The sequence below is a fragment of the Epinephelus fuscoguttatus genome, linkage group LG19 (genome assembly GCF_011397635.1).
Source record: "Epinephelus fuscoguttatus linkage group LG19, E.fuscoguttatus.final_Chr_v1".
NCBI classification, from domain to species: domain Eukaryota; kingdom Metazoa; phylum Chordata; class Actinopteri; order Perciformes; family Serranidae; genus Epinephelus; species Epinephelus fuscoguttatus.
In genome coordinates this window covers 3,915,878-3,943,741 of record NC_064770.1, presented here as the reverse complement: position 1 = coordinate 3,943,741, position 27,864 = coordinate 3,915,878, and the positions used below count along the sequence as shown (strand labels likewise).

At 40.5% G+C, this 27,864-nt stretch overlaps 1 protein-coding gene across 1 annotated transcript; it reads left to right on the top strand.

The window, feature by feature from the left end:
* Positions 1-3,755: 3,755 nt before the first annotated feature.
* On the top strand, positions 3,756-27,864 carry aoc2 (amine oxidase copper containing 2). Its single transcript, XM_049560198.1, has 5 exons — positions 3,756-5,384; positions 13,141-13,259; positions 22,329-22,495; positions 24,860-24,992; positions 25,114-27,864. Exons 1-5 carry the CDS (start codon positions 3,815-3,817, stop codon positions 25,396-25,398), a joined length of 2,274 nt encoding a protein of 757 aa, XP_049416155.1. The 5' UTR covers positions 3,756-3,814; the 3' UTR covers positions 25,399-27,864.

Sequence of the window (27,864 nt, the reverse complement as noted above, 5' to 3'; positions counted from 1 at the left end):
TCCTTCATGTGAATGCTGTTGGCTTCCTCTGGCTCCATTAGCCTATATGTTCTGGAGCTTATCGAGAATATCATATTATTTGAGCAATATTTTTCAGATCTTACCAAGAATCATACAAACCCCTATTGACTCAGATCCTTTGATGGGGGTTCAAGGAATAACAGACTAACAAAGTCAAAAACAGTGTGGAACATAATGTGGTGTCATCTGTCAGCCTCCTGGCGCAGAGGTTGATCTTACTCAACTGGAAACAGACAACTGCACCAACGCACTCAAATCTAATGAAGGATGTAATGAAACACTTGGAACTATAGGAAATTAAATTTTCTCAGAAAAACAAGGAAAAATTTACTAAATTTGGCAACTCTCTATAGACCAATTCAATTATATCAAATTTTCTGACAAGAGTTAAGATGGCACACATCACACCCTTTCTATTGTTTTCTCTTTTTCCTCTTGTTTTAGACAAAATTTTGATCCCTCTCCTTTCCCTCTATTTCTTAATTCAAACTCACCTCTTTCAAATAGCCTATTCTGTTTGACTCTCATTCTATTTTTTTTTTTACTGTAAACTAGCTTTGCTGAATATTTATTTGTTGTTATGTTATTTAACTTTATTATTTATTTGTATATATTATGTTACTTTATTCCTTACCTTGTTGACTAATCTGCTGTCATTTTCTCTATCTAGTAAGGTGACCTTGAGTGTCGTGAAAGGCGGCTATAAATAAATTGTATTATTAATATTATTATTATTATTATTATTATTATTGAATAATAAACTGAAACTGAATGTTTCTGCAAACCACGTATACATTACATTTGTGTGTTTCTCAGATATCATATCAATGTTTCTAAAGTGACATAGTAAATTGGTGGACTTTGTCATGTGGAGGAGAAGAGGATGATGGATGGTGTGACATCCAGGTGAGATGCCTGCCAAGCTGCAGACCACTGTTCTAAACCAACACACAACACAAATGATAGTGTTTCAGCAACTTTTCACTGTTTCTCGACCAGGGATAGTGCCAAGACAAACAGCTGTTTTACTGAGACATTACTGTTTTCAAAACTGTGTATTTTCACCCAAAACACGATTGTTTCCAAAACATAACCAAGTGTTTTTTGTGCCTAAACCTAACCACAAGTTAACCACAGCATTGTTGAAATGTAAAGTTTCAACATATTTGCTGCATAGTATTATACATATTTTTTCTGGTGATTGGATTGGAATTACCTAGCAGTGTGAAAAAGGCCCTGAAACAACATTCAAACTATAGGGAGATACAATTTTCAGAAATGATAGCTCAACATTTATATAATGAAAACATTTTAAAATTTTGAAATGTTTGATATTATCCAATCTGAACCCTATTTTACCATATTTTTGTGTCTAAATTATGAATGGGAACAATCTGCAGTCAGCAGCAAGAAAGAGCTGCTGCAGTGAGCAGTGATCTTATGTCCACTAATAGTGCTTGTCTTTGCCACTGACAGACTCAGATTGTTCTAAGTGTCAACATTATGGAAAGGATTCTTACAGAGATACACCTTTTTGATTAAGAGTAAAAGTAGAACGGGAGCCAGAGCCTTCAGCTATCAGGCTCCTCTTTTGTGAAACCATCTTCCAGTTTCAGTCTTGGAGGCAGACACCATCTCCAAATTTAAGAGTACATTTAAGATTTTACCTTTTGATAAAGCCTATAGTTGGGGCTGGCTCAGGCTTGCCTTGGTCCAGTCCCTTGTTAGGCTGATATAGGTCTAGTCTGACGGAGGACCTCCTTTGATAAACAGAGCCCGTTCTTTCGCTTGCTCTCAGACTCTGAAACGCTGGTTCATCTTTATTTGCTAACAATTCATGTTCTATTACTGCATGTCACTAACTCAGCTTCTTCTCCAGAGACTTTGTGCTCCACTGTCTTGCAGGTTCCCTTAACTCGCGGCTACGCCTGGACAGTGGGTCATACTGCGCTGCTGCCGTGTTCCTGCCTCATGCCTCCTACTGCTGCTGTTAGTATTATCATACTTCTACTAGTATTATACGCATATGATTATTATTGTCACACGCTGTCATATATTAATATATATATATATATATATATATATATATATATATACTTTAAACACATATACTACCAAAATACTACTGTAATTACAATATTGTTACTAAAATTAATGTTATTGTAGCTATAGTCCTTACTGTTTGCTGTATATCTCTCTCTGTCTCTCCCTCTATATATAATTTTGTCATATTGATTTATTATGTTAGTCTGTTCTATACACACGACATCTATTGCACGTCTGTCAGTCCTGGAAGAGGGATCCCTCCTCAGTTGCTCTTCCTGAGGTTTCTACCATTTTTTTCCCCATTGAAGGTTTTTTTGGGGGAGTTTTTCCTTATTCGCTGTGAGGGTCCAAAGGACAGAGGGATGACGTAGCGGTAAAGCCCTCTGAGGCAAATTGTGATTTGTGATATTGGGATTCATAAAACTGAATTTAATTTTCATTTACCCAGAAACAGCTCTGAAATCACCATCACATAATACACCAGACTCCATTAAAATAAACAGTAACTTAAGTGTGTGTAGAGGCAGCATAATTTCACATAGAAGTGGGTGAATTAAGGGATTTATTACAGAGAAAGCAAAGTTGGTGATTGTTATAACAATGTAGAGATGAACCAAGATGGCTTTTGTGAGTTTTATTTTGCTTCTGTCAACTTTGAATTAAGTGTGTTTTAACATTATGAAATTACTTACTGAATTGCTTATTAAAATGGAGTTTGGTGGGTTTAATGATAGCGATTTCAGGGCTGTTTCTGGTTTATCCAAAAGGATCTTATTCTTTCACAAAAAGGCAGGGACCTCTTCTATAATGTTGTCGGACACTTAGAATAACAATCTGTACATGTCAATGGTAAAAACAAGCACTTTAATTGCACCTAATTTGACAGTGAACGATTGCCCTCAGGGACTACATTGCAGCCTGTTTCGCTCAGTACTGCACCAAATTAAAGAAAAATGTTTCCGATAAGTCACTTAGACACAAAAACATGGGAAAATAGGGTTCAGTTAAAAAAACAAAAACTACTAAGTTACCCTTTAAGTAAAATTTTGCATTACTTGCATTTTACTCAAGTTTTGCCATGTTAAGCTACTTTCTGTTTCTAAGCCCCTACATTCTGAGGCAGATGTACTCTGCTACATTTATCTGACAGCTTTACTCTCCAGTTACTTTACAGATTAAGATTATTAATACAAAACATAAATCAACTGATAAATTATATGCATTTATAAGCCACCTAGGAGTATACTAAGTAACTAAAATGAGCTCCATCCTTACCAGCTGCCACATTAAAGCAATGAACACATTAAATTAATAACCATAATGCAGTAATGTAAAATATATTATTCTGAGATGAACCTGTCTGAATGAGTACTTCTACTTTTGGTACTTTAATTTTCATGCGAATACTTTTGTACTTCTGCTTAACTAAGTTTAAATGCAGGACTTTGACTTGTAACAGAGTGTTTCTACATTGTAGTATTACTACTTTTACTTAAGTAAAAGATCTGAGTACTTCTTCCACCACCACCCACTGGTATGATGTTTTAACAACATGCGTAAAGCTGAACAGGGGCTGCATGAAACAGTAGCTCCTTAACTTCATTCTGAGAGGAAGGGGATGGGCGGGGGGTTGTGGGATCCATGCAGAGAGGCGTGGGAGTTGAGGGGCGCGCCTTTCCATGCTCATATGACCGCTTGCACATAGCATCGCTCATTGATCTTCTCCTTTTCTCCAAGCCCGTGCGTAATGGTAGAGCGCAGGATGAACTCTCTAGTGAAATGGGCGCTCATCCTCTTTGTCCTCGTCTCCATCATTCTCAACATTGTCCTGATCGGCATCCACTCCACCAGGGCACCCAAATGCTCCGCTCAGCGTGTCCACCCGCTGAGGGGCAAGCACGACAAGCGCAGCCTCGTGTTCGCTGACCTCACCCGGGATGAGTACCTGCAGGTCCAGCAGTACATGCTCAAGCAGAAAGACTTGGACATATCCACCAGTCAGATCACCAAGCCATCGGAAAATTTCTTGTTTTTAATAGATCTCTCTTTGCCCAAGAAGGCGGACGCGCTGGCTTACTTGGATGAGAAAGGCACCAAACCAGTGAGAGAGGCGACGGTGGTGGTCTTCCACGGCGCCCGAGGCTACATTAAGGAGTATGTAGTGGGGCCTCTTCCCAACCCCACATACCACAGAGATGTTACCACGGAGAGGTACAAGACAGAGCTTCCTATCACCGCGCGCACGGTCACCATTGGGGAATACCACTTGCTTTTCAAATTTCTGGATGGAATCTTCTCTAAGTTGGGGAGGCTCATGAAAGAGAGCTTCGACGTGGATAAGGACAAGACTGTGAACGCGTTCGAGCAGATGCCCCGTGGAGTCCAATCCGGGGACAGAAAGACCTGGATAGCTTTCTACAGGGATGTGAGCGGCATGTACATCAACCCGGTGGGCTTTGAGGTACTGGTAAACCACGAGAGCTTAAACGCGTCTGATTGGAAAGTGGAGCGACTGGTTTATAATGGCCAATACTTCGACACCGTAGAAGAACTTAAACAGAAATATGACGAGGGGACTATTAAGAAAATAGTTTACACGGAGCTGCCAGACTATGGTTCATTGAAACCCAAGCAGAAGCCTCTGCAGATCGGCCCACAGCTGTTTTACGCAGAGGGGAAGCGCTACAGTATCAGCGACAACCATGTCCTGTACCTGGACTGGAGCTTCGCCTTCGGACTCAGCTCTCTAACAGGCATGAGGGCGTTTGATGTGCGTTTTAAAGGTGAGAGAATACTCTACGAGCTGAGCGTGCAGGAGGCCATGTCGGTGTACGGATCAATGACCCCGGGGATGATGATGACCAAGTTTCTGGACTCCAGCATCGGGATAGGGCGCTTCGCACACGAACTGGTCCGTGGTGTGGATTGCCCCCACGAAGCCACCTATGTGGACACATACCGCTACATCGACGTTCCAGCCCCGATCAGATTTAGGAATTCAATATGCATCTTTGAGCACAACATGGGTCAACCCCTGCGAAGGCATTTCTCTGACTTTTTCCACAATAGTTACGGCGGGATGGTAAACAGCGCCCTAGTGTTCAGAACGATCACGGCTATAGGGAACTATGACTACATGTGGGATTTCATCTTCTATCAGAGCGGCTCAGTGGAGGCCAAGGTGCACGCCACCGGCTACATCTCCGCTACTTACCTGGTAGATGGTAGTCTGAAATACGGACACCAGGTAGCGGACAAGGTGCTGGGCAACATCCACACCCACTTTATCAACTTCAAGGTGGACCTTGATGTGATGGGTGAGTGACACTTCAACCTGTTTATCTGTGCAGGGTAATGTGGAAGAAAAGTCATAGTCAAAGTAAAAAGGCAATCAAATCTGTTTAGTTATGAAAAAACATTAGTGATATTGACAGAATATGGTGATGAATTTAAGCCCCCCAAACCCCCTTAATCTTTTGACTTAACGCCAGGGGTGCCTGCACAGACACTGTGGGGCTGATGCTCTACCCTGAATGCCCCCCCCCCACACACACACACACACACGCACACACACACGCACACGCACACACACACACATACATTACACACCCATCAGCATGTGCGTGAATGGTGTAAAAATGGTAATTTAACTAAAATCAGTTTCAAGTTTGTAAAATAAAAAATACTTTACACTCTTACCATAACTTTACATAAAGCCCATGTCCAGAGTAAAGCACTTCATTCTGAAAATACACCTTTTATCATACTTGCCGACCTTGCTGATTTTCATTGCTCTTTCCTGGTTCGTCCCAAAGTCACAATTCTCCTGATTTATAACAAATTTTGCCATTTTTTTCTTTCCTTATCATTATCACATACTGTTTCTGGTACTGCACAGCGTATAAGCCCTATGACTTCAAGAGTCTGCTGTTTCCTCCATGTTTGTGCCTCCCCCTCCTTCTCTGATCCATCAGTGTCAGAGTGATGAACCCGTCAGGCCTGTATGAGTCTTGCATGGCTGTCCTCGTCTCTGTGCTGACTGCATTAGACATGCTAATGTCCCAAGTCCCCCTGCGATGCTATGTGCAGTGCTCCTTGGGGGTTGGGGGTATCAGGCTGTCTTCCAGAAATGATGGGCTTCCTCTTCTGCCTCGCTTAGGCATCCAGTACCCAGAGGTATGTGGGCCACAGGGGACTGTGGGTCCCTGGTGTGGGCCAAGCCTACAGCCTGGGTTCCTTCCCTCCTTCCTGGTACTCTGCTACCCAAGGCATGAACCAAAAACTAAACCAAATAAAAAGTATTTAACATAAAAGCAATACTGTTGCAATACTTATTTAATTGTTTTCATTCTTTAGAGGCATGCAGGAAATGTCTGTAAAACTTATATTTTTCAAATCCTCTCTATTTTTGTGGTCTCATAGTTGGCACATTCTGCTTTTTCCTGCATTATGCCATCTGTTTACATTAGCCTAAGTGTTTTTCTCCTTGCAAACAAGGAGCTTTTTTGGGGGAAATTGCTCTGCCAGGCGTTAATACGTGAATAAATTCTCCAAAGAGCAACCAAATTATGCAAATGCTGTGCTTGCCTTACTTCACGGTGACTCAATAACTGCAGGTGAAGCCCAGGAACTAGAATGAAGTAGCCTATATCTTGTTTTGTATGTAAATATGTACCAGAATACAGAGCGTTTACAAAATGTCATAGCCTGTAGGATTTAATGAACTGGCCTTGTATTTCACAATAGCTGTTGGAAGTATTTTACTTGATCACTAGGCTCTCCAGCACTCTTTGAATTGGAGCTATTTGAGTTAGCCCCCTATAGAAAAACACTTTATGTAACATTATGTTTAAGGTGAAACTTATTCACAATACTATACACAGACATAATGTAGCCTACTGAGTATTTATACTGATTTAAATATTACTAGAAATATCTAGGGCTGTAGTCAACCAAAGAAAATCTTGGTCGACTAAAGTGGTACATAATCTTTAACTAATCAATTAGTCGTGGGAAAAAAATCTGCATGTTATTTTTACTTCTGTGGTGGTGTGTCTGTGTCACTCTGCAGTTACATCTCCAAAACACTAGTAGGCGGTGGAGGACTCTGTTAAGTGTTGTAAAGTTTAGTTGATTGAAAACACACATTAAACATGGCTTAATAGAGCCAATTCCAAACACAAGTACACAAATTGGCTTCATTATAAATTGCAGAACTAACAGACAAACACTTGTCTTTATCTGGACACATTTTCCCCACCAATACAACATGCTAACGTTATTAGCACAAGTCTATGGCATTTTACATTGTATAAATTAGCCTAGCGTCTAGCGATCTTTACCTCTTCTCATATAAAACCAGGGACAACAGCAACATTTAACAAAGGTAATAGAGTGTCGAAGTCACGCCCCTTCCGGTAGAGCTCATGGGACCTTAGATCGGAAAAAATATGAATGGCAGTAAATGGGGAGAGCAATATTATCTTTTGTTCCCGTTTGAGTTGCGACATGAAATCTAAATATGTTGTTAATGAATTTAAAACATACATTTTAAGCTCAAGAAAGTCATACTTTGTGGTAAAACTGTTGAGATATAAGCATTTTAATTAGAAAGACTCAAGAGTACACAGGAGGAGGTCGCATATGTGACGTCATAGCTTTCGCTCGCTTCCTGCAGCTTGGCCTCCCTGCTGAAATTCCACTGTTTTATGATTAATCAATTTATGATTGAAGATGTCTGTGTGATTTGTGCCAGGTTGCAGTCACTCCAAGCTGCAAGAAGCGAGCGAAAGCTGTGACATCACATACGCGACTGTCTCCTGTGTAGTTTTTCTAATTACGTTTTTTTTCAAAAGCTTACATCTCAACAGTTTTACCACAAAGTATGACTTTCTTGACCTTAAAATGTATGTTTTAAATTCATTAACGACATATTTGGATTTCATGTCCCAACAAAGATAATATTTCTCTCCTCACTCACTGCCATTCATATTTTTTCCGATCTAAGGTCCCATGAGCTTCACCAGAAGGGGCGTGACTTCGGCACTCTATGGCACACAATTTGGCTCCATTACAACTCACAACATTCACAGACAAAATAACTGTCTTATACTAAACATGTTTTCCAAGCAAATACAACATGCTAACGTTATTAGCGCCAGCCTATGGCATTTTACATTGTATAAATTAGCCTAGCGTCTAGCGATCTTTTCCTCTTCTCATATAAAACCAGGGACAACAGCAACGTTTAACGAAGGTAACGGCACATAATTTGGCCCCATTACAACTCACAAGATTCACCGACAAAACAACTGTCTTACGCTGAAGACGTTTTCCAAGCAAATACAATATACTAACGTTATTAGCGCCAGCCTATGGCATTTTACATTGTATACATTAGCCTAGCATCTTTCCCTTGTCTCATATAAAGCCAGAGACAACAGCAGCATTTAGCAAAGGTAATGTCACACAATTTGGCTCCATTACAACTCACAACATTCACCGACAAAACAACCGTCACACTAAACACGCTTTCCAAACAAAAACAACATGCTAACATTATTAGCATCAGCCTATGGCATTTTACATTGTATACATTAGCCTAGCGACGAGTTGAGATTTCCTCTGTTCATATGAAGCCAGGATAAATCCTGAAGGAAATCTCCGCTCGTCGCTTGTATACAATACAAGCTTCCCTCCACTGAGGGAAATGGCTTCAGTATACAGAAACTGAAAGGAGGTCTGCGTCACCACAACGCTGAGCGTCAGGGTGGGCGAGTTCAACTTATTTTGAAAACACCTCCATTTTCACAGGAAACTTAGCCTGTCCCCCCGCCGCAGGAAATAAAGGTTTAATCCTGGAAAGCATTGATGTAGCACTTTTCTCCTTATGACACTAACACAGCGATTATTTGACCAATGAGAATTTGGTCGGACGAGAGCATATCGACAAAATACTCGACTAGTCGGCCAAGAGACTATAGCCCTAGAAATATCATTCTTAGTCATGAGCCTGCTCCCAACAGCTGGATTCAGCTGCCTCCCTCAGCTCTCTCTCTTGCATGTAGCCTGCTTCCTATATGTTAGCCAGCTAGCTAGCTAGCTAAGATTGGTTCACGTGATAGCATAATGTATGGTCATATTGCACAACATGGTGCAAATGTGACAAGCTGTGCAATGTTCTAAAGCAGTGGTTCCCAACTGGTCGAGCCTCAGGGTCCGGATTGGTCCTTAATCATTAGTTCAAGGTCCACACAGTTTCATATTTTAGGCGTCATACTAAGTTTGGCCATATCATTAAGCTAGTTTGCTGTTTGTGTCAAGTAGCTGTCCACTAGTCACTCAACCTACAACAGGAAGTGGCACTTCAAAATAAAAGCTCTGTGCCGGAAATTCACTGTACTTCAAAATAAAGTATATTTTATATAAAATAAACAAACTTGACACGTTACAGTCCATTCAGAATGGACCTGCGGCCCATTTTGGACCACGACCCACCAGTTGGGATCCACTGATCTATTGTAAATGGACCTGCATTTGTAGAGCGCCTTTCTAGTCATCTAGTGACCACTCAAAGCGCTTTTTACACTACGAGTCATGTTCACCCATTCACACACACATTCATACACTGGTGGCCGAGGCTACCGCACAAGGTGCCACCTGCTACTCAGTTTTAACACACTCACAACGATGGAACAGCCATTGGGAGCAATTTGGGGTTCAGTATCTTGCTCAAGGATACTTCAACATGCAGCCTGGAGGAGCCCAGGATCAAACCACTGATCTTTCGATTGGTGGACGACCCGCTCTACCTCTGAGCCACAGCCGCCCCTAATCCTGTATTGTCTGTATCTATGCCATCATAAAGGATGCATAAAAGTAAAAGAGCAGTGACATTTATAAGGCTTGAAATTGACATATCTATTTTCATACGTAATGGGATTATAAATTAGCTTTAAGAATGTGTTGCAGGTCAACAGTTTAACTAGCAGCTTAACAGCAAAGTTTTCCTTTGGGACTGTGTCATGGGTTAATCGACTATCAGTATGGTAACTTTACAACAATGCATGCATACAGTATTGTGGAATATAAATATAAATATGGTAATGTCTTACAGTTAGTGACAATAGGTCAATTAATTTAACCAAGGGGAGACTGTTTGCAGAATTAATTTGAGCATTGGTAGCCAACAACTGATGAGAAACTGGTCAAATGGATTTTTACTCCCCAGAGATCCCTTCTTGACCAAAACAAGTACCTTAAGTACTGGCAATTTCCTACAAGACAGCAGAGTATATCCATTTGATTTCCCATGCAGGTCTAAAGCTCTCTGTGAAGTTTAACATTACACATAATGATTTGGTCCATGTTACACACAAAAATATCAATCACTGCAGCTCGAAATTCATAAAAAATTAAAGCTGCAAGCAGCAATGAACGGGACCTCTGGCTCTCGCTGTCGGCCTCCAGCTCATGTTGACAGTGCGAATTATTCGTAAGAGTCAAAATGTCGATAAAACAAGCAATGTCAAGAGAACGCAAGGTCATTTCTGGCAATAGAGGGACTTTATATTACAGTACATTACAATATGTATTTAATTTTCAACCAATGTATTAACTAAAATGTACCTGTGATATGTCAGCTATGGAAACCAAATGTCTTGTCCAAAACATCCACATTGAAATGAAAAACACGGTCATGATTAAGTAATTATATAATGTTAACAGCAACATGGTGTCTGTCATACTGTTAAGAATTGAAGTGTTCCCCATGTACTGTAAAAAACAAAGGTCGGTGACAGTACTCCTGCTTTGTTGTGTAACACATTGTAAATGTAAGTATATAGATATATAAATACATAATATACATTTTAACAGGATAACAAATATTCATTCATTCATTCATTCATTCATCCATCTTCTAACCGCTTCATCCTCTTGAGGGTCGCGGGGGGGCTGGAGCCTATCCCAGCTACATCGGGCGAGAGGCAGGGTACACCCTGGACAGGTCGCCAGACTATCGCAGGGCTGACACATAGAGACAGACAACCATTCACGCTCACATTCACACCTACGGACAATTTAGAGTTATCAATTAACCTAGTCCCCAGTCTGCATGTCTTTGGACTGTGGGAGGAAGCTGGAGTGCCCGGAGAGAACCCACGCTGACCCGGGGAGAACATGCAAACTCCGCACAGAAGGGCTCCCACACCAGGGATAGAACCGCAACCCTCTTGCTGTGAGGCGAGAGTGCTAACCACCACACCACCGTGCCGCCCTGATAACAAATATTAACATGGACAAAACATGAATTATAAAAAAGAGTAAATAATAAAAGAAAACCATTTTTACAAAGACTAAAGTGGTGATTAAACAAAGGAGCTTGTCATTTTGGAGTGTAACATTTCCTCAAAGATGTGTATACTTCCCTGATGTAACAGCAGGCAGACGCTAGTTAAATTCAGTGGAGAAACTGAGCAGGACTACATGTATTTGATCGTGTACTGCTGCAGCACAGTTTTAGCTACAGATTTGATCCAGATTCTAAATGAGGCAAAAGAGTTTGACCTGGAAATTTTGCATTTACATGTTTTTGCTATCAGGCATTTATTTAGGAAAATGTAGGAATGAGACACATGAGCTGGTCAGTTTGATCAATGTTATCCTGTCAGGTGTGTGTGACCACACGCACACACACACACACACACACACACACACACACACACACACACACACACACACACACACACACACACACAGGCCTGTGTCTGTCAGAGTGCAGCCATTGTTATGCCAATTAATGACAGCCTGAAGTTGACTGAGAGATATGGTATGAGGGCAAGCACTTCAAAATGGGTTGAAAATTTCTCAAACTAGTGCTTCCAGTTTCCAAACCGTGGGTCAGATCGTCCATCTAAAGACATCACCAGATACATAAACTCATTCTGAACGCAGATATAATTAGCTTTTATGTGTATTCAGTCAAAAATGCGATCTTAGTCGCAAGTTCACAATGTCTAGCTCACAGCTGAGACATTTGCTCATGTAAATTTCAGAGGCACTAGCTCATTTCTTGTTGGATTTGGGTCAGTGGTGTAAATGAGTGATTTGTAGGTCTCGAGGAAATGAAGAAGCCAGTTTTGGTTTGATCTTCCTACAGCATTCGTACGGGCTGCAGCAGCCATTTTACTGCGTCTATGTGGCACGAAAATTGTCAAGAGGTTTTGTGACATGTCACCTTAAACACAACAAAAAAATCCAAACTGTTCGAGTAATGACAAAGTTGTTCAGAGGAATTGTTTAGCAGGGCTTGGTCTGTCATGTGTGTGAGTTTGAAACCGATAGGATAAATGGTGTAGGAGGAAATATTTTTTGAGAGAGAGAATTTGTGAAAAATGACATCTTACTTTGAAAGGGCAAATAGCTCACTTCCTGTTGGATTTAGGTCAGTGGTTACAGCTCGTGATTTGTAGGTCTTGATGAGACGAACGAGCCAGTTTTGGTGTGGTCTTTCTACGGGATTCCTACCGGTCGCAGCGAGCATTTTAGTGTGTCTAGGTGGCACAAAAATCGTCAGGAGGTTTTGTAAGACATCGCCTGGAAGACGCCATAAAATCCAAACCATTTGAGTAATGAAAAAGTCATACAGAATATCTGATAAGGACGAGTTGATCTGTCATGTGTGTGAGTTTGAAGCCAATACGATAAACGGTGTAGGAGGATTCGTTTTTTTAATGATTTTGAAGAAAGAGCATTTTTGAGGCGAAATCTTACTTTGAAAGGGCAAATAGCTCACTTCCTGTTGGGTTTAGGTCAGGGTTGCAAGTACGTTATTTGTAGGTCTTGATGAGACGAACAAGACAGTTTTGGTTCGATCTTTCTATGTCATTCCTACAAGCCGCAGTGGTCATTTTAGTGTGCCTAGGTGGTCCTTCAGCCGAGGTCCCTAAAAATAAATAAAAAAAAACACCTAACATGGATCTACAAGAGCAACAGAACAGCCTGTTTTGGCTTGAAACTACAAGAGAAAACAAGTATTATTACAGTTACAGTTTTGCTTCATTTCCTCCTCAGGAGTGAATAACTTTTTCCAGACGAAAGACATGGAATATGTTAATGTATCACTGCCATGGAACACTGATCGTTATGCCATGATTCCTCAGCTGGTGGAGAAGCAGCTCAGAACAGAACAGGTAAGTCTGCTTTCACTTCCGTAAAACTGTCACAACATGGTTTCACAACATTTAACAGTTAAGTGTGAAACAAAAGTCATGAACAACATTGAGACTTTTGACCATGTGGAGACAGCATGAAGTTCTCTCTGCACCTGAATGTCTCACAATGTTTTTTTTCCCAATTTATTATTGCCATTAATATGAATTATTTCTACAACAAAGTCAGATTTTTTTTTCTTTAACATGGCCCTAATCCTCCTTCATATAAAGCACCTTTGCATTAAGCCAAATTATTATTGACTGACCACTAAAAAAACACAATTACTGCTGAATGCATGTTCTATTGTCCAGGGATTGTAAAAGTAACAAGCTATTGCAACGTGTAATTTATGAGTTTGTTGTAGCAAAGTATGGTCTGTGTCTGTGTCTGTCTATGGTCTTGTATATTGTCTCTGGAGGAGGGAATCCCAGGTGTGCGAGAGGGTCTACGCCCCCTCATGGTGGTGGCGCTCGCCCGCTTCCTGATTTCGATTGCCTCTTTCCTCCTCCAGAGACCATCCAGTGGAGGGGGGTGTGGCCGGCCCGACAGATTCTGATAGGTCTTTTGGGCTGGCCAGCTGATAAATGACACATCACCAACACTTCAGATGACACTTCTGAGGGAGACTGGAGTCACAGTCAAAACTGTCAAGTCTATGGTACAAATCTTGTAGTTAACAAGGCGAAGGTAACTTTTTTGTTCAATCTCACATTATGCAAAAAGTAATAATGCACCAAAATCAATCTTCTCAGATATTATCATGATGGGTAAGTGATACTGATAATAAACAAAGTTTAAATATAAATAAAATATTTTTGAATATTGACTTATAGTGTATTTTTCAAAAAAAAGTAGTTAGTGGTATATGATCAAAAATGGCATTTAAAGGGTTAATTATTAATGTGATTCATTAAATCATGATATAAATCAATCAATAACCCTTTAATGAAGAAATTGGGGGAAAAGTTTGGAAAAATATTGATCTGTCTTAAATTTATTCCAGTTTAAAGGTCAAACTACAAATCTTGTAGTTAACAAGGTGAAAGTAACTTTTTTTTAACACAGCATAAGGGTTAACACCGCATTCCGTGGTGGCAGCACATAATGGGTTTAAATTAAGTGCTGGTACCACGGAAACAATGCCCATGTAAAGTCAATGAGGATCCTTTGTCATGGTGGACACGCAGATTTCCTGATTCAACAACGTCCTGTATACACACAAAAACACGAAAGTGTTCTTGATATTAAAATGGCAAATATATTCCTCTGTCACAATTTCCCATCAACAATAATAATAATAATAATAATAATAATAATAATAATAATAACAGTTTAGTTTGTTAAGATGTACTAGATATTTGATATATTCAGTAGATTTACTTTTTTATGACTGTATTTGACAACTCTACAATTGGAAGATCTACCTTCCCAAAAACGCCGTTTCTACAGTACTAGCTAAAATATCTGAAATTAACCAACATCCTTACTTTTTCTTAACATAATTCATCTAGGTGCAGTGTCATTACTAGTTCGGCTTTACTAGACATTTGATATATTCAGCAGATATATCTTTTTACGACTCTATTTTACAACAAGCTGCAAAAAATACCGTCCCAAAAATGCAGTTTCTAGAGTACTAGCTAAAATATCTAAATTTAGCCAACATCCTTACTTTTTCTTAACATATTTCATCTAGGTGCAGTGTATTACTAGTTCGGCTTTACTAGCTATTAGATATATTGGGTAGATATATCTTTTCACAACCCTATTTAGAGCCCTACTTTGCAAATCAGAAGAACTACAACTATGTTGCTGATATGTATCAAACTGCATGGCGCGGTCCCAGGGAATTGTAGTTTTTTAAAAATCTAAGCGTTTTTCCTGGATTTGGAAGTTGTAAATACTGAATTGAGAGTACACTGTGGACTTTAAGGGGATGGTAAACACACTTGTGTAATCAGATTTTAAATATCTAATTTCAAAATGGGTGAAAATTAATTTTATCCATATTTTACCCATATCTGACAGCACCCCCAGTTGTTGACTACACTCACATGATAGTTGAGGTCAAGAGCTCTCTATAACAGTTGGTCCCATGTCTGTACCCCCTTTTGTTGCTGAGTTATAAGCCTGCAAACATGCACTGAGGTCAAGGTTCAAAGCGGGAACCATGCAGAATCTTCATACTGACATATGTTAGTCTCCAGGTTGAGACCTTTCCAATGATGTGTTTGGTTTAGCTCTACGACAAAGTTTAGATTTTTTCATTTTTTGGACACAAGCCATGCCAGGTGTAGTTTCAGAGAGCACTTTGAAGGCCCAGTGTATAAATGATTCTTATTTGTTTCTTTGCTTGTTTTTTTCTTTTCTACTGTAGATAGTTACTAAAATGAGTCATCCTCAGATAATACAATACTACTAAAAAATTAAACCAATAATAACAATAATTAAACAAGCAAAATAATATTAAAATCATATTGAAATTTTAAAATCTATTTACAGAGTGGAATGGTAGCCTAACAGATAACTTAGATACAATTTATTATTGTTTAGATACTATTTAGCCTGGTATTGTATTTACTTTTAGCATGCTCTACTTTTGTCTGCTGTAGGCTATATATTTTAATTTATTTAATAACAAATTTATTTTATGTTAGGCCTACACCTTAATATTTTATGTCTTTTATCATAGTTTAGTTCTTAACTCCAGTGTTTCCTCAGTGGGAGCTGTCTGCGATGGGGGGCGGCCACTGGTTCTGGCAAGATTTGATGCACACACACACACATACACACACACACACACACACAAACAATCTTTTCTTCATAGAGATAGTGGCGTTTGGATTTGGTTGTGGCAGAACACCACAAAACAGTAGTCGAATGCGCCACACCCGCCCACAACACAATGCTCTTAAAGCCCTACGCTATTAGAAGCTGGCAATGGCCTTGACATTAACCTGTCATATTGTTGAGTTATCAAGGACACTTCCGTGTTTTTGTGTGTATACAGGAATGGTAAAGATATCATTGAGGAAAACGAGGTTGACGTGACGTTGTTGAATCAGGGAATCCGTGTGTCCACCACAACAATGGATCCTAATTGACTTTACATTGGCATTGTTTCCATGGTACCGGCACGTAATCTTTACGTAATTTCATTACGTGCTGCCACCATGGAATGCAGTGTTTATTTATTTCATGTATTTCTGTGAGATCAGGTTGTCTCAAACTCTCCGACACTATCTGCTTAGCACCAATAAGAGACTAGCTGGTGAACATAGTTGAGAATTTCACAGTTACAGATCCAGATAGACCAAACCAGGGTGAGTGTTCATGGAAAAAGTCTTTAGTTGGACTTACAATACTGGACTAACATTCATCAGGTGGACACAAACAAAACTCCAAAGAAGTGCTTATGTTGCTCTGTAATTGCTGGAAGTGTAAATAGGCAAATGTTTGCTAACACACTCAACATTTTGAGGGAGAATAATTATAAGCACACCACAGAGGTGGCACGTCACCTACATGATGTGCGTGTTTTTATTCTTCCTTAAAACACTCATCATAACATTTTTAAACAATGATGTAAGTGTTGTGTTTACAGCTTGTTTTGCTGGCGGTTGGCAGGCTGGACACATAATGAACCAGTCAGCTGCACCACATTAAACAGCATGTAAACGTACCTGCAAATGTTTTCCATGCCATTTTAGATCCTTTAGTCACACTGACTGTTCATGGCTTGCTAGCTACAGCCCAAGTTTGTTTACTACACCCTTCGGTTCCCCTGTTGGGCATCAGCCTGCCAGCTCCACTGTCAACCAAAGATATTATAATATTATTACAGTCGCCCTCCACTGAAAAATGTGTTTTTTTTTTTCATGTTTATTATGTCTCCTAAAATGTCTGACCTTGACTTGACTGACTTGTAGTTTGTCACTTCAGAGGTGTTTTCCTATACCACTGCCGCAGGCTGTGTTGTCTGTGACATTCCCTAAAACCTGAAATTGAAATGTACGCTTAAACCCCCAGCAACAGTGCTGGGCTTAAGCGCCAATTGTTGATAATGGTCAAACCGTGGATTTACAACTTCCAGGTTTGTCACATAATGTAATTTGAACCAAAAAGACTTTTTCCAATAGAATTACATCGTGAAGTCTGTAAATCAGTGGACACATTTTTTGAGCATCACAACCCCCACAAAATGACTTGTTTCACTATCAGGATTTGATCCTCAATTATTTATCCATTCAAATTAGTGGAAGGCTAAACTGGAAGTTAGCCCCTCAGCTGTTGGAAGTCTCTAGTTTGCCAGCTCTATGGGCTCAACAATGCAAAAGATCCGGGGAATTTTAAACCCATGAAATCCAACTTTTTGGCTTCATGCGCCACTGAGCAACTTTCATATGAATAAACAGGGCCGTACCTCCAACACTGTATCCAGTTCTCTTTATACATCTGTGGGTACAACGGGCAAGCTATATTTAGTACGTCACAGGTAACACATATTGATAGGGGACTTTGAGACAGCACCAGCAAAAAAAAACGTCCAGCACAGAGCAGACTAGCCAGCATGGTAGAGCAGCAGTTTTTGGATGTAAACTAGACCAATGTGAACACATTGTGACATCAAAGCAGAGATTATTGTATGTTTTACAGCCACTACCACTGTGTCAACCACTGCTAGTTAGCCAACAAGCTAAAAAGCTAATAACAACATAAAGGGTCCAGCAAAAGCTTGACTTTGTGAAAAGACAAGTCAACACACATACATGGACAAAGCATGACACAAAAACAAAGAACACATCAGCAAAGTCAAAAATGCTAATGCTGACAAAAAGAAAAAAAACAGAAGTCAAAACTTCCCAACTGTGATAAGTGTCCTGATGAACAGTGTACTGTGTTGTGGTAAAAATCATCAATGTGGTCCAGGTGTGCTAGATCAGCTCAACCAGCAACCAAGCTCCACCTTACCTGAGAGACTCGCAGGCAGCCCTCTGTTGCAAAATCAATAATTTGGTGCGTTTGGGAGAACGTGTAAAAAATGCAGACAAAAAATTTGCAGTCTTAAATTTTTGATGTTCCCTGGGACATCAGGTTTGATGTGTGTGCATAACAAAAGAGCCTGGGGGCTGATTCTTGAACACGAGCCTGTACTCCATTCAGTTCTGATGCCATTATGGCACCTCCATCATAGCACTGAGCAACTAACTTTGTTTTGCAATCAATAGCCCCTTTTACGCTGCCAGATTTTCGGCGAATGTTGGGCCGTTTTGCCGGCAAGATGCAAGCGTTTAGACACACAGAGCCGGGTTGGCGAGTTGATCCGAGGTGCCCAATTTTCCGCCTTGTAGGGTAGATATATTGGCGGAACCTCTTTGGTTTAAACAGAACGAGGTGGCCTTCTGCAACGGGAGGGGCTGTTGATGATTTGTGGGAGGAGCTGTTGATGACGCTGCACGTGCGAGCCACTGGCGGTGGACTAACAGAAAACAGCTGATAGCAGGAATGAGCAGCTAGTAGCAAGAGGGAAATGCAAACCTGACAGACACAGTAAAGAAGAGCAACTGGGGAGACAAAGCATTGTGCGCCCTCCTTGCCCTCGCATACGAAGAGGCCATTAACCATCAGATGATGGGGACGGTGAAGGACGGGCCGACTTATGAGAGAAATGCCGAAGGACTGACTAGCCGCGGCTTCCCTCCCACATCACTGTTTATGTCACACGCTGAGCTACATGTTTTGTTACTTGCTCATGCCCCTCATTGCCCCGAAAAAGGCACATTCTGTATAAACAAAAGTAGGTAGGCCGCATTTTGCTGCACTCCCCCATTTTGTTTTTATACTGCCAATGCTGAAAGAAAACTGATTGGGCTTTCCTGCATATTTGCACAATTCCTGTTTAAAAAGGGCTATTCACCTTATTTTTCACGGAAACACGGAGGCAAAAGAGAACGCAGCCAACTTCCGTTTTTTTGTGCGACACTTCCGGTCCAGCACTCTTGACCACTGTGTAAATAGGAATCGCCTTGTTGTTTACCTTGTTGAGTTTACCTATATATATATATATATATATATATATGTATATATATCACATTTCTCACGTCAGTATATCACTGTTTAGATTAATCTGATGTTTGTAAAGTCTATAAACACAATGGTTATCGTAGATTAGCTGGGCTAACCGTTAGCTGTTAGCCGTTAGCCGTTAGCGGTGTCTGTAATATCTCAATAACTCAATAAATGGTGCGTGAAAAACATATTTTTTCCAGCGGATGTCTTAGTTACAACATGATTGAGCTAACTGGAGTAGTTTCATGTCGTATCTGACAACGGGAGGCTTTTAACGGATGACGTCCTGATGTTAGCTTTGCTGCTGCTGTTAGCTGTACCTGTCAGCTGCAGCCACTGATGCTTTCTAGACATCGTGATTTCCCAAAACTGAAAAAATACCACACATAGCAACACGAAACTGCTTTGCTATCTCAATCATGTTGTAACGGCTGGATGGTTGATGTGTACATACTGATTCTGATTCGGGTGCTATCAGATCCGATCCGCGCATCACTATGGCTTAATAATCAACTCAGTCAATAAAAACAACCCGTCCTGTGTTAGGAGTGTATGTCGCTGACAGAAAGAAAGAAAGAAAGAAAGAAAGAAAGAAAATGAAAAAAGATAGAAAAGCAGCGTACACTTCACATATTTATTTCTCACAGTTGCGCACACGTTTGGCTGGCATGCAGAAGCACCGTCTGTGTGTCTGTGTGTCTGTGTGTTGAGGGTGTGAGCCGCAGCTTCAGCTGCTCAGGTAGAGAGGCTGTGTAGCCCGGTGTGTTTTTTCGCTGATTCGGTTCTGCAGGTTCTCTGCTGGTACACTGGAGACGGGGATCAAGCAGTCTCGCTCGGGATAGATTGTGCTTTTTTGGTTCATAGTTTTTGATTGACGTGGGATTTATTCACGTTTAGAGGGAATTATTTTTACCGGCAATTACTGGATAACAGAAACGTGGACACAGTTATCTATATAAAATACACAGACTAACTAACTAACTGATTGACTAACATAAACAATTGAAAATTGAAAAAAATTTGCTTGCACCATTAGCTCCGGTAAGGAAAAGCATGAGGGAAAGTGGCTGACCGGAAGTCACGCACAAAAACACAGAAGTTGATCACTATTTACTTCCGTGTTTGAAAATAAGGTATTTCAAGCATTAAAGCAGCCAGATCAGGGGCTCGTTTTTTTAGCTGTAACATCCTTTAACATTAAAAATTTCTGTTTCACACCCATTTCGGTTACGTACCTAAGGACATATGACAGCTAAGCAGTATTGTTGAAGTCGTTGGTCTCATCGACCATAACTGCCATGAACTTGATGTGGTCCATCTCTTTGATTGCATCATTAAGCACCTCAGCAACAGCATTCATGAGGTCATTTTGAAAACTGTGGTGGTGACGAGGTGGCGTCACAAGTCAGTATCACAGTCTGATAGCAAAGTCAGTAATTTCAAGTAATTACTCGATTCAGTGACTATTTCCCCTCATCGTGTCCCCTGAAAGATAATTCTTGCTGTCCCAAAAAGATAACACAATCAATAAGGCACTTTAGTATGTCACGTTTTTTTTTAACTCTCTCTTTGTGCAGGCTTGTCCCCCGTCTCCACTTACTCATCAAACTGTAAGTCCACCCTGGTCTAACCAAATGTTTTCAAATGTACCACCGCCATGAGGTGATGCTCCGAGACCTGATGTTTGATGGCTGCCTTGGTGAAGCTGTTGAGGCTACTTAAACCAGTGCTATTCCACATACCCTCATTAGTACTGAAAAGTAAACATGGCCAGCAAAATATCTTGTTCTGCTCTGTGCTAGCTGTTAGCCACTCATAGCGGTTGTCGTTGCTCTGGGTGAAATACCACACAAAACCTTTGCTTGCCTTGGTAAGCCCATCCAGTTTAGATGTAGGTCTTCCCCTAGTGATTGTTTCCTTCTTGTCTCAAAATGGTTGCATTGAAAAAGGCATTTGAAGTAGGTTGACACCAAGATCAGCAGTTGCTGTGAATGCAGCCGCCATTGCGTTTTCTTTCAGCATGTAAGCTGATTTGCTCACAGCCCACTAGGTCAAGCTCAAAGTTGATGACAATACCAAAGTGATACATTGCAGGGCCCCTGGGGTGTTCTGTCCCCACATCAAAATCTGATTGGCTAATAATACAGTTACTCAAAGTTGTAATCAGTTTGCAGCTTTGGGCTTTGGCCTAGCAATACGAAGAACGCAGGTCTGAGGATTTGTGATGCGTTTAAATTACATAGAAAATCTGTGCTCAGCCCTACAAGAAAATAACCATATTTGTTTTCTGGATGAGAAGCATACTGAACAAGTAATTGAATACAGACACATTTCAGGCACATTTCAATTCAATTATTAAAAACAAATTTGTTTTTAATAATTGAGTTTGATTTTGACGCTGCCAGCAGAGAATGCCCTGATGGCCCTGACAGCCCACCCCTGGGGAAAACACTGGTTTTGTGCTATTTTACTTTGATTATCAGGGGATAAGTAAACCCCCAGCAGTTTAATGGTGGGCTGGAAGGTGAGTTAATTGTCCTCCTTCTGCCAAAATTGCGTAAAACTGAGTAAGAAGATGACGCAGTGTCTGGAGTGAATGTCGGTCAAATATCTGTTCAGTGCTGATGTTATGCTGTGGTGCTCTGTTTCATCTGTCAGTGTCCTCTTTTTACGACACAACACTATCGGTTGAAAATTTATTTTTCACTCTGTGAGGAAATGGACGTGTGGTGTGAGAGCGCGTAAAAGTGTTACTTGTATGAATCTCACGGTCAATGCATGAGACTTGGCAGCACTGCTACTGATTGTGTTGTAAATGTACAACTTGTCAAATAGCCATTTTATGACCTATTTCTGGCAAACCATGATGTGTGGTTTATTAAAATTACCAATTTCTTAATCCACCAGTGTTACAGCCAACAAAGTATCACTTGAATGTTGACTGTGTGGGTGTAATGTTTACTGTGACACCTCCACAGGAAGCAGCTCTGCATTACGGCAGAAAGTCCGCTCGCTACCTCCACATCGCCAGCAATAAGACCAACCGCTGGGGTCACCAGCGCTCGTACAGGTTGCAGGTGTTCAGCTTCGCCGGGGACCACCTCCCAGAGAGCGAGCCAGAGGAGAAGTCCATGTCCTGGGCCAGGTGAGACTCAACAGCTGTAAATTAAAAAAAAAGTCAGATTCTCAAAAGTGAATGATTTGTTTGCCTTGATGATTAAAAGTTGTGTTAGACAAGATGTGTTTTACAGACACTCATAGGACAAAGAATATGACCTCCAGTGGGCTCAATTTGAACTCTGGGCTAGATTTTATAAAGTTTAACAGTTGTGAACAGGAAAGTCCTGTTTCTGTGTGAACATTTTTTTTTTTTTTCAGAACAATTAACTTTGCAGGGTTTTTCCTGGATCAGAATGGGCCTCTGGCAGGTGACTAACACACGACTAGGAATTGGCATCTGGGCATATCCTTATCGGTTCGGTATCGATACTCTTCAATTTTCAGTTCCATTTTATTTACTGTATAAAGCCCAATATCACAAATCGCAGTTTGCCTCAGAGGGCTTTACAGGATACAACACCCCTCTGTCCTTAGGACCCTCACAGTGGATAAGGAAAAACTCCTCCAAAATAACCCTTCAACAGCGGAAAAAAATGGTAGAAACCACAGGAAGAGCAACTGAGGAGGGATCCCTCTTCCAGTACGGACAGATGTGCAATAGATGTTGTGTGTACAGAACATATCGATATAATAAATTTCCAGTAACCCATATGACAAAATGATTGAGACAGAGACAGAGAGAGAAATTGAGACAGAGAGAGACAGCAAGACACAGAAACATAGAGAACAGCAGGGCAGATAGTAATGACAGTAGCTACAATAACATTATTTTTAGTAATAATATTATAATATATTGCTTTAATAGTCTGCAATCCTTGTATTATTGAAGTGGCTTATTAAAGCTTAGTGTAAGCTGTTATGCTTGTCCCTGGTGTTGCTTTTGGGTCCAAAATCCACCCGTTACATTATGCTGCTCCTTGTGTGTAAACATGCACAGTGTCTCTCTTAATGGAAAATCTGATAGCAGCACTGCTCTGATCTGATCTCTGCTAGATTCACATTTTTACAGAATGTAACCATTTTCCTCATTAATGATCAATTATTTCATCCAACCACAACCCATCTGCATGTCCGTGTGTATAACAAGCTGCGTGTATGCATGTTGTGAACCTGCATATGTAGGAGTATCTCACTATCTGAATGAGAGGGCTGTGCTCTTCATGTAGCAATGCAGAAGTTATGGGTACGGAGGTCAGGGTGGTGAATGGGTGTGTAGCACATCAGGCTTTCATGCAGGAAACTGAAATTCATGTCCCATTGTATAAAGTTAGCCTCTTTATTAATTGTAATCCAGAGCTTTCCCTAACTATGCTGCTGCCAGGCACAGATATTGAAGAAAGCAATACAATTAGAAATGTTGGCATTAGACATAAAAATGTTGTCATTGAACATAATCTGGGGATTTGTACAATTGTTAAGTAGCAATGTTCTTGTCTGGCAATAGGGTTGAAATCCTTTATGAGTCACAATGCAGTGTAAAATCACAGCGTTGGTTTTGCTGGCCATCCTAAGCCCGCTCTATCTGCATCTCTTCTGTCTGTCATCACTGGGCTCATCTCCTATGGAGACAAGTCTGCCTATAAGGACGAAGTGGAAAGGCTGTCTACTTGGTGTTCAGAGAACAACCTCTCTCTGAACATCAAAAAAACAAAAGAACTCATCATAGACTTTAGGAAAAACAGAGATGACCCCGCCCCTCTCTTCATTGGAGGAGAGAGTGTGGAGACTGTCACCTCCTTCAAGTTCCTGGGCACCCACATCTCAGCTGATCTCTCCTGGACCACCAACATCACAACTATGGTGAAAAAGGCACAGCAGCGGCTGTACTTCTTGAGAGTTCTCAAAAAAAAAAAAACAACTTGGACAAAAGGCTGCTGCTGGCCTTCTACCGCTCCTCCATGGAGAGCATCCTCACATACTGTCTTTGTGTGTGGTATGCTGGCTCCAAGGCAGCTGACAGAAAAACCCTCCAAAGAGTGATCAACTCAGCACAAAAAAATCATTGGTTGCCCTCTGCCCACACTGGATGACATATCCAAATCCCACTGTCACAACAGGATTACATCCACAACAACAGACCCTTTACATCCAGCCCATCACCTGTTTGAACTGATGCCCTCCAGGTGGCGCTACAGGTCAAACACTGACAACCCCCCCCCATACTCTAATATCTACCTCAACTGTGCTGAACAGCAATCATGCACTTATATTTATATTTATTGCTAAATTGCGCAAATATGTCTGTTTTATTTTTTTATGGTGTTTTATATTGTATGTTTTTTTATTGTCTTCTTTTGCACTGCGTGGGCTGAGCACCCATAATTTCGTTGTACCCTGTATAATGACAATAAAGTCTATTCTATTATATTCTATTCCATTCTGTCTCCAGGTATAAGGTTGCCATCACCAAGCATAAGGACTTAGAGCAGACCAGCAGCAGTCTGTACAATCAAAACAACATGTGGACTCCAGCTGTCGATTTCAGCAAGTACATTGACGACAATGAAAGCATCGAAGACAAGGTGTGTTGAAATTTATATCTGCATGTAAAAATAATGACATGATACAAACACATATGTAAACTTGAGCTTAGATATCTTAGCAGAAGGAATTTGCACAATGTGTATCTAAATGTGGCTGCAGGACCTGGTTGCCTGGGTGACCGCCGGCTTCCTCCACATACCCCACGCCGAGGACATCCCCAACACAGTAACTGTAGGCAACGGGGGAGGGGTCCTGCTGCGGCCCCACAACTACTTTGATGAGGATCCATCCATCCACTCTGCTGATGCAGTGTACATTAAGCCGGGCAGCGAGGACAGCTGTGACAACAACAGGATGGCCTGCCTTGCCAAAGAGACCTGCAGCCCCGTTCTTGAACCCTTCACCTTCAACGGCTTCGAAGGAGTCATGAAGTTCAAGGATTAGGTCTGATTTATTTAGCACTGCTGGGTGTAAGCCCTGATGAACTCAGAGATATACTTGGGTTTCATTTGTCGATCAAGCTTGTGTCAATGTTAACAGTTTGGGACAGTAAATAATTTGTGCTCTATGTGTTTTAATTCTGCTCTGGGCAAGAAACTGAGTAAAGGAATTTGTCAATATTTTGGAAAATATGCTAATTTGCTCTGTTTCTGAAAGTGCGATAAAGAGATTGTTACCACTTTCATATTTGTGCGTGAAGCGCAGAGCTTGAGTCAGGCTGTAGTTTGTCTAGCTCAGCGTAAAGACCGGAGGCTGGGGGAAACAGCTAGCCTGGCTCTATCCAAATTTCAGAAATATGCACCTCTGAAACTTTGTATTTAACATGCTTTAATCTGTGCCCAAACAGAATTGTTAAAACATTCTTTTTTTTTGTTTTGTTTTAAGTAAAGTTACATGCTATAACTGTTTCTTTCAATACAAAACCTGGAAATTAGTTAGCATTCCAGCTCCTAGTTCCATTGTCTCAAAGTCAATGGGTTAGATGAATGGGTTTTTAGTTGGATGCCAGAATTAAGGTCTGTGGGTAACACAAGCTAAAGAGACTTTCACATTTTGTTCTATGACATAAAATACATCAGTAAATACCCGACTCATGAATTTTGAAGCTTTTATGAGTCTTTAAAAAGGTGGTTGCTAACAAGTGGTTAAATGAGGCTACAGAACATCCTCATGCTAAACATGGCTTTACAGCCTCGTGGTGGTAGTGATGTTAAGTCATCCGAACCTGGTATAGTTTGTTTATATCCTTACATTAGCTTTTTACCTCTGGTGAGCATTTAGGCTTCAAAAATCAAAAAAGTGGTGTTCATTTGTGAAGATTATTTTGCTGAACAAAATGTGTAAAGACCTTTGCACACTGAATCCATTTTTTCTGAAGCATTTTGTAATCCATCATCCGGAACGTTATGCAGACAAATCGTGCACACTGATTCCGACGCATTTTATTGTTCTATTTGTTGTGAATGTGTATTTGCAATACATGGCAAAATGAAAAGACACATTTCCTCTTTTGCCTCTGTCCACTGAAGTTACCAATTTGGCTGTCACCACTCCCTCCCTGTCTTGCATTTGACACCAGCTGCATGAAGGGGCAGAGCTGTTCTCCCTCTCTGTCTCTCTGTCTGTGTGCAGCCCACATCCTCCTCCTCTTCATCATCCTTCACCTGAATATTACTATCTGACCTGTTGAAAGTGAGCTATCTGAGTTATAAAATGATTCTGTGCACCCCGTTCCACTGTCTTGTCACGGCTGTATCCCACCGCCACATTTTCTTCATTTATTCTTGGTCAAATGTCCCTAAAGGCTTCTGTCGGATGTGAAGAAGGCAGAAAATAAAACCTGTTCCGAAAATTTTAACAATGGATTAAAGTTTTGAACTAAGTGTGTGAACATGATTGACACAGGTATTTATTTATAGACGTGCGACTATTTGACGGAAAAAACGGACTCAGTGTGCAATCCAGTGAAAAAATACCATAGACTTTTGATGAGGGAACCAGGCCGATGCCAACTTCCACGTCAGCCTACAGAAAAACGCCATCACTGGAGCACTCTATAGGGATGGAAAAAAAAGTCTGTTCACTTAAGTATCGCAAATTTTCTTTTTATGAGTTTTGATTTTTTCAATGCCTGCATCAATATAATTCAAATGAAAGGTGGAAAGTTGCCACTTTTATTGTGGTAATCTTTAAATAATGTGACATCATATCAATTTAAAGAAAATCAAAGTTGAAGCAAGAATGCAGAAAACGAGGGATTGTCTAAGGACAAGGACCTTCAACTGCTTGAGTAGCAACTGGGAGTCAGTCAGCCCAGCGCAAACTACCTGCCGGATAGGCAAACTTTCTGTAAAATTTTAAATGCTAAATATAAAATTAATAAGAAACAGTCAGTGTTCAGATTATGGCAGCTGCCACAAATAAATCAATCCCTGGGAATCACTGTAAGCTTAATGAGCAGGGACAGCTAAAAAAGTACATTTTTATTCATTCTATTGTACATGCAATATACATTAAAGTAAGTAAAGTTTATCTAATATAGCAATTTTCCTAGAGCAAGGTCACAAAATGCCTCACTGGAATAAAATTGTCAAAAAAAAATAACGCCACAAAAACAGTTTCATTTATTTACCACTTTTCTATGCAGTGATGTTGTTGAAATTAAAGTCAGACAGACTGACTCGGGGTATGAAGAAGACCGACAATGTCATCTGGGGAATCACACCCCAGGAAATACTTTTTCAAGAAACTTCATTTGAGTTGAAAATTAGGAATAAGGCCCACAGGCTCATTACTGGCACAAAGACAAACATGACAGACATGGAGTCAAAATAAACCAAATGATAATTGAATTTACAAATGAGCAAATAAGCAGTGACTGGAACTGCTGGGAGAAAAGAAAAAACAAAA

Bases quoted from the DNA above. Each gene is read 5' to 3' on its own strand.
- aoc2 (XM_049560198.1), top strand. From the start codon at position 3,815: ATGGTAGAGCGCAGGATGAACTCTCTAGTGAAATGGGCGCTCATCCTC. The intron at 22,496-24,859 runs GTGAGACTCAAC...TTCTGTCTCCAG, and splicing joins AAGTCCATGTCCTGGGCCAG to GTATAAGGTTGCCATCACCA. The intron at 24,993-25,113 runs GTGTGTTGAAAT...ATGTGGCTGCAG, and splicing joins ATGAAAGCATCGAAGACAAG to GACCTGGTTGCCTGGGTGAC.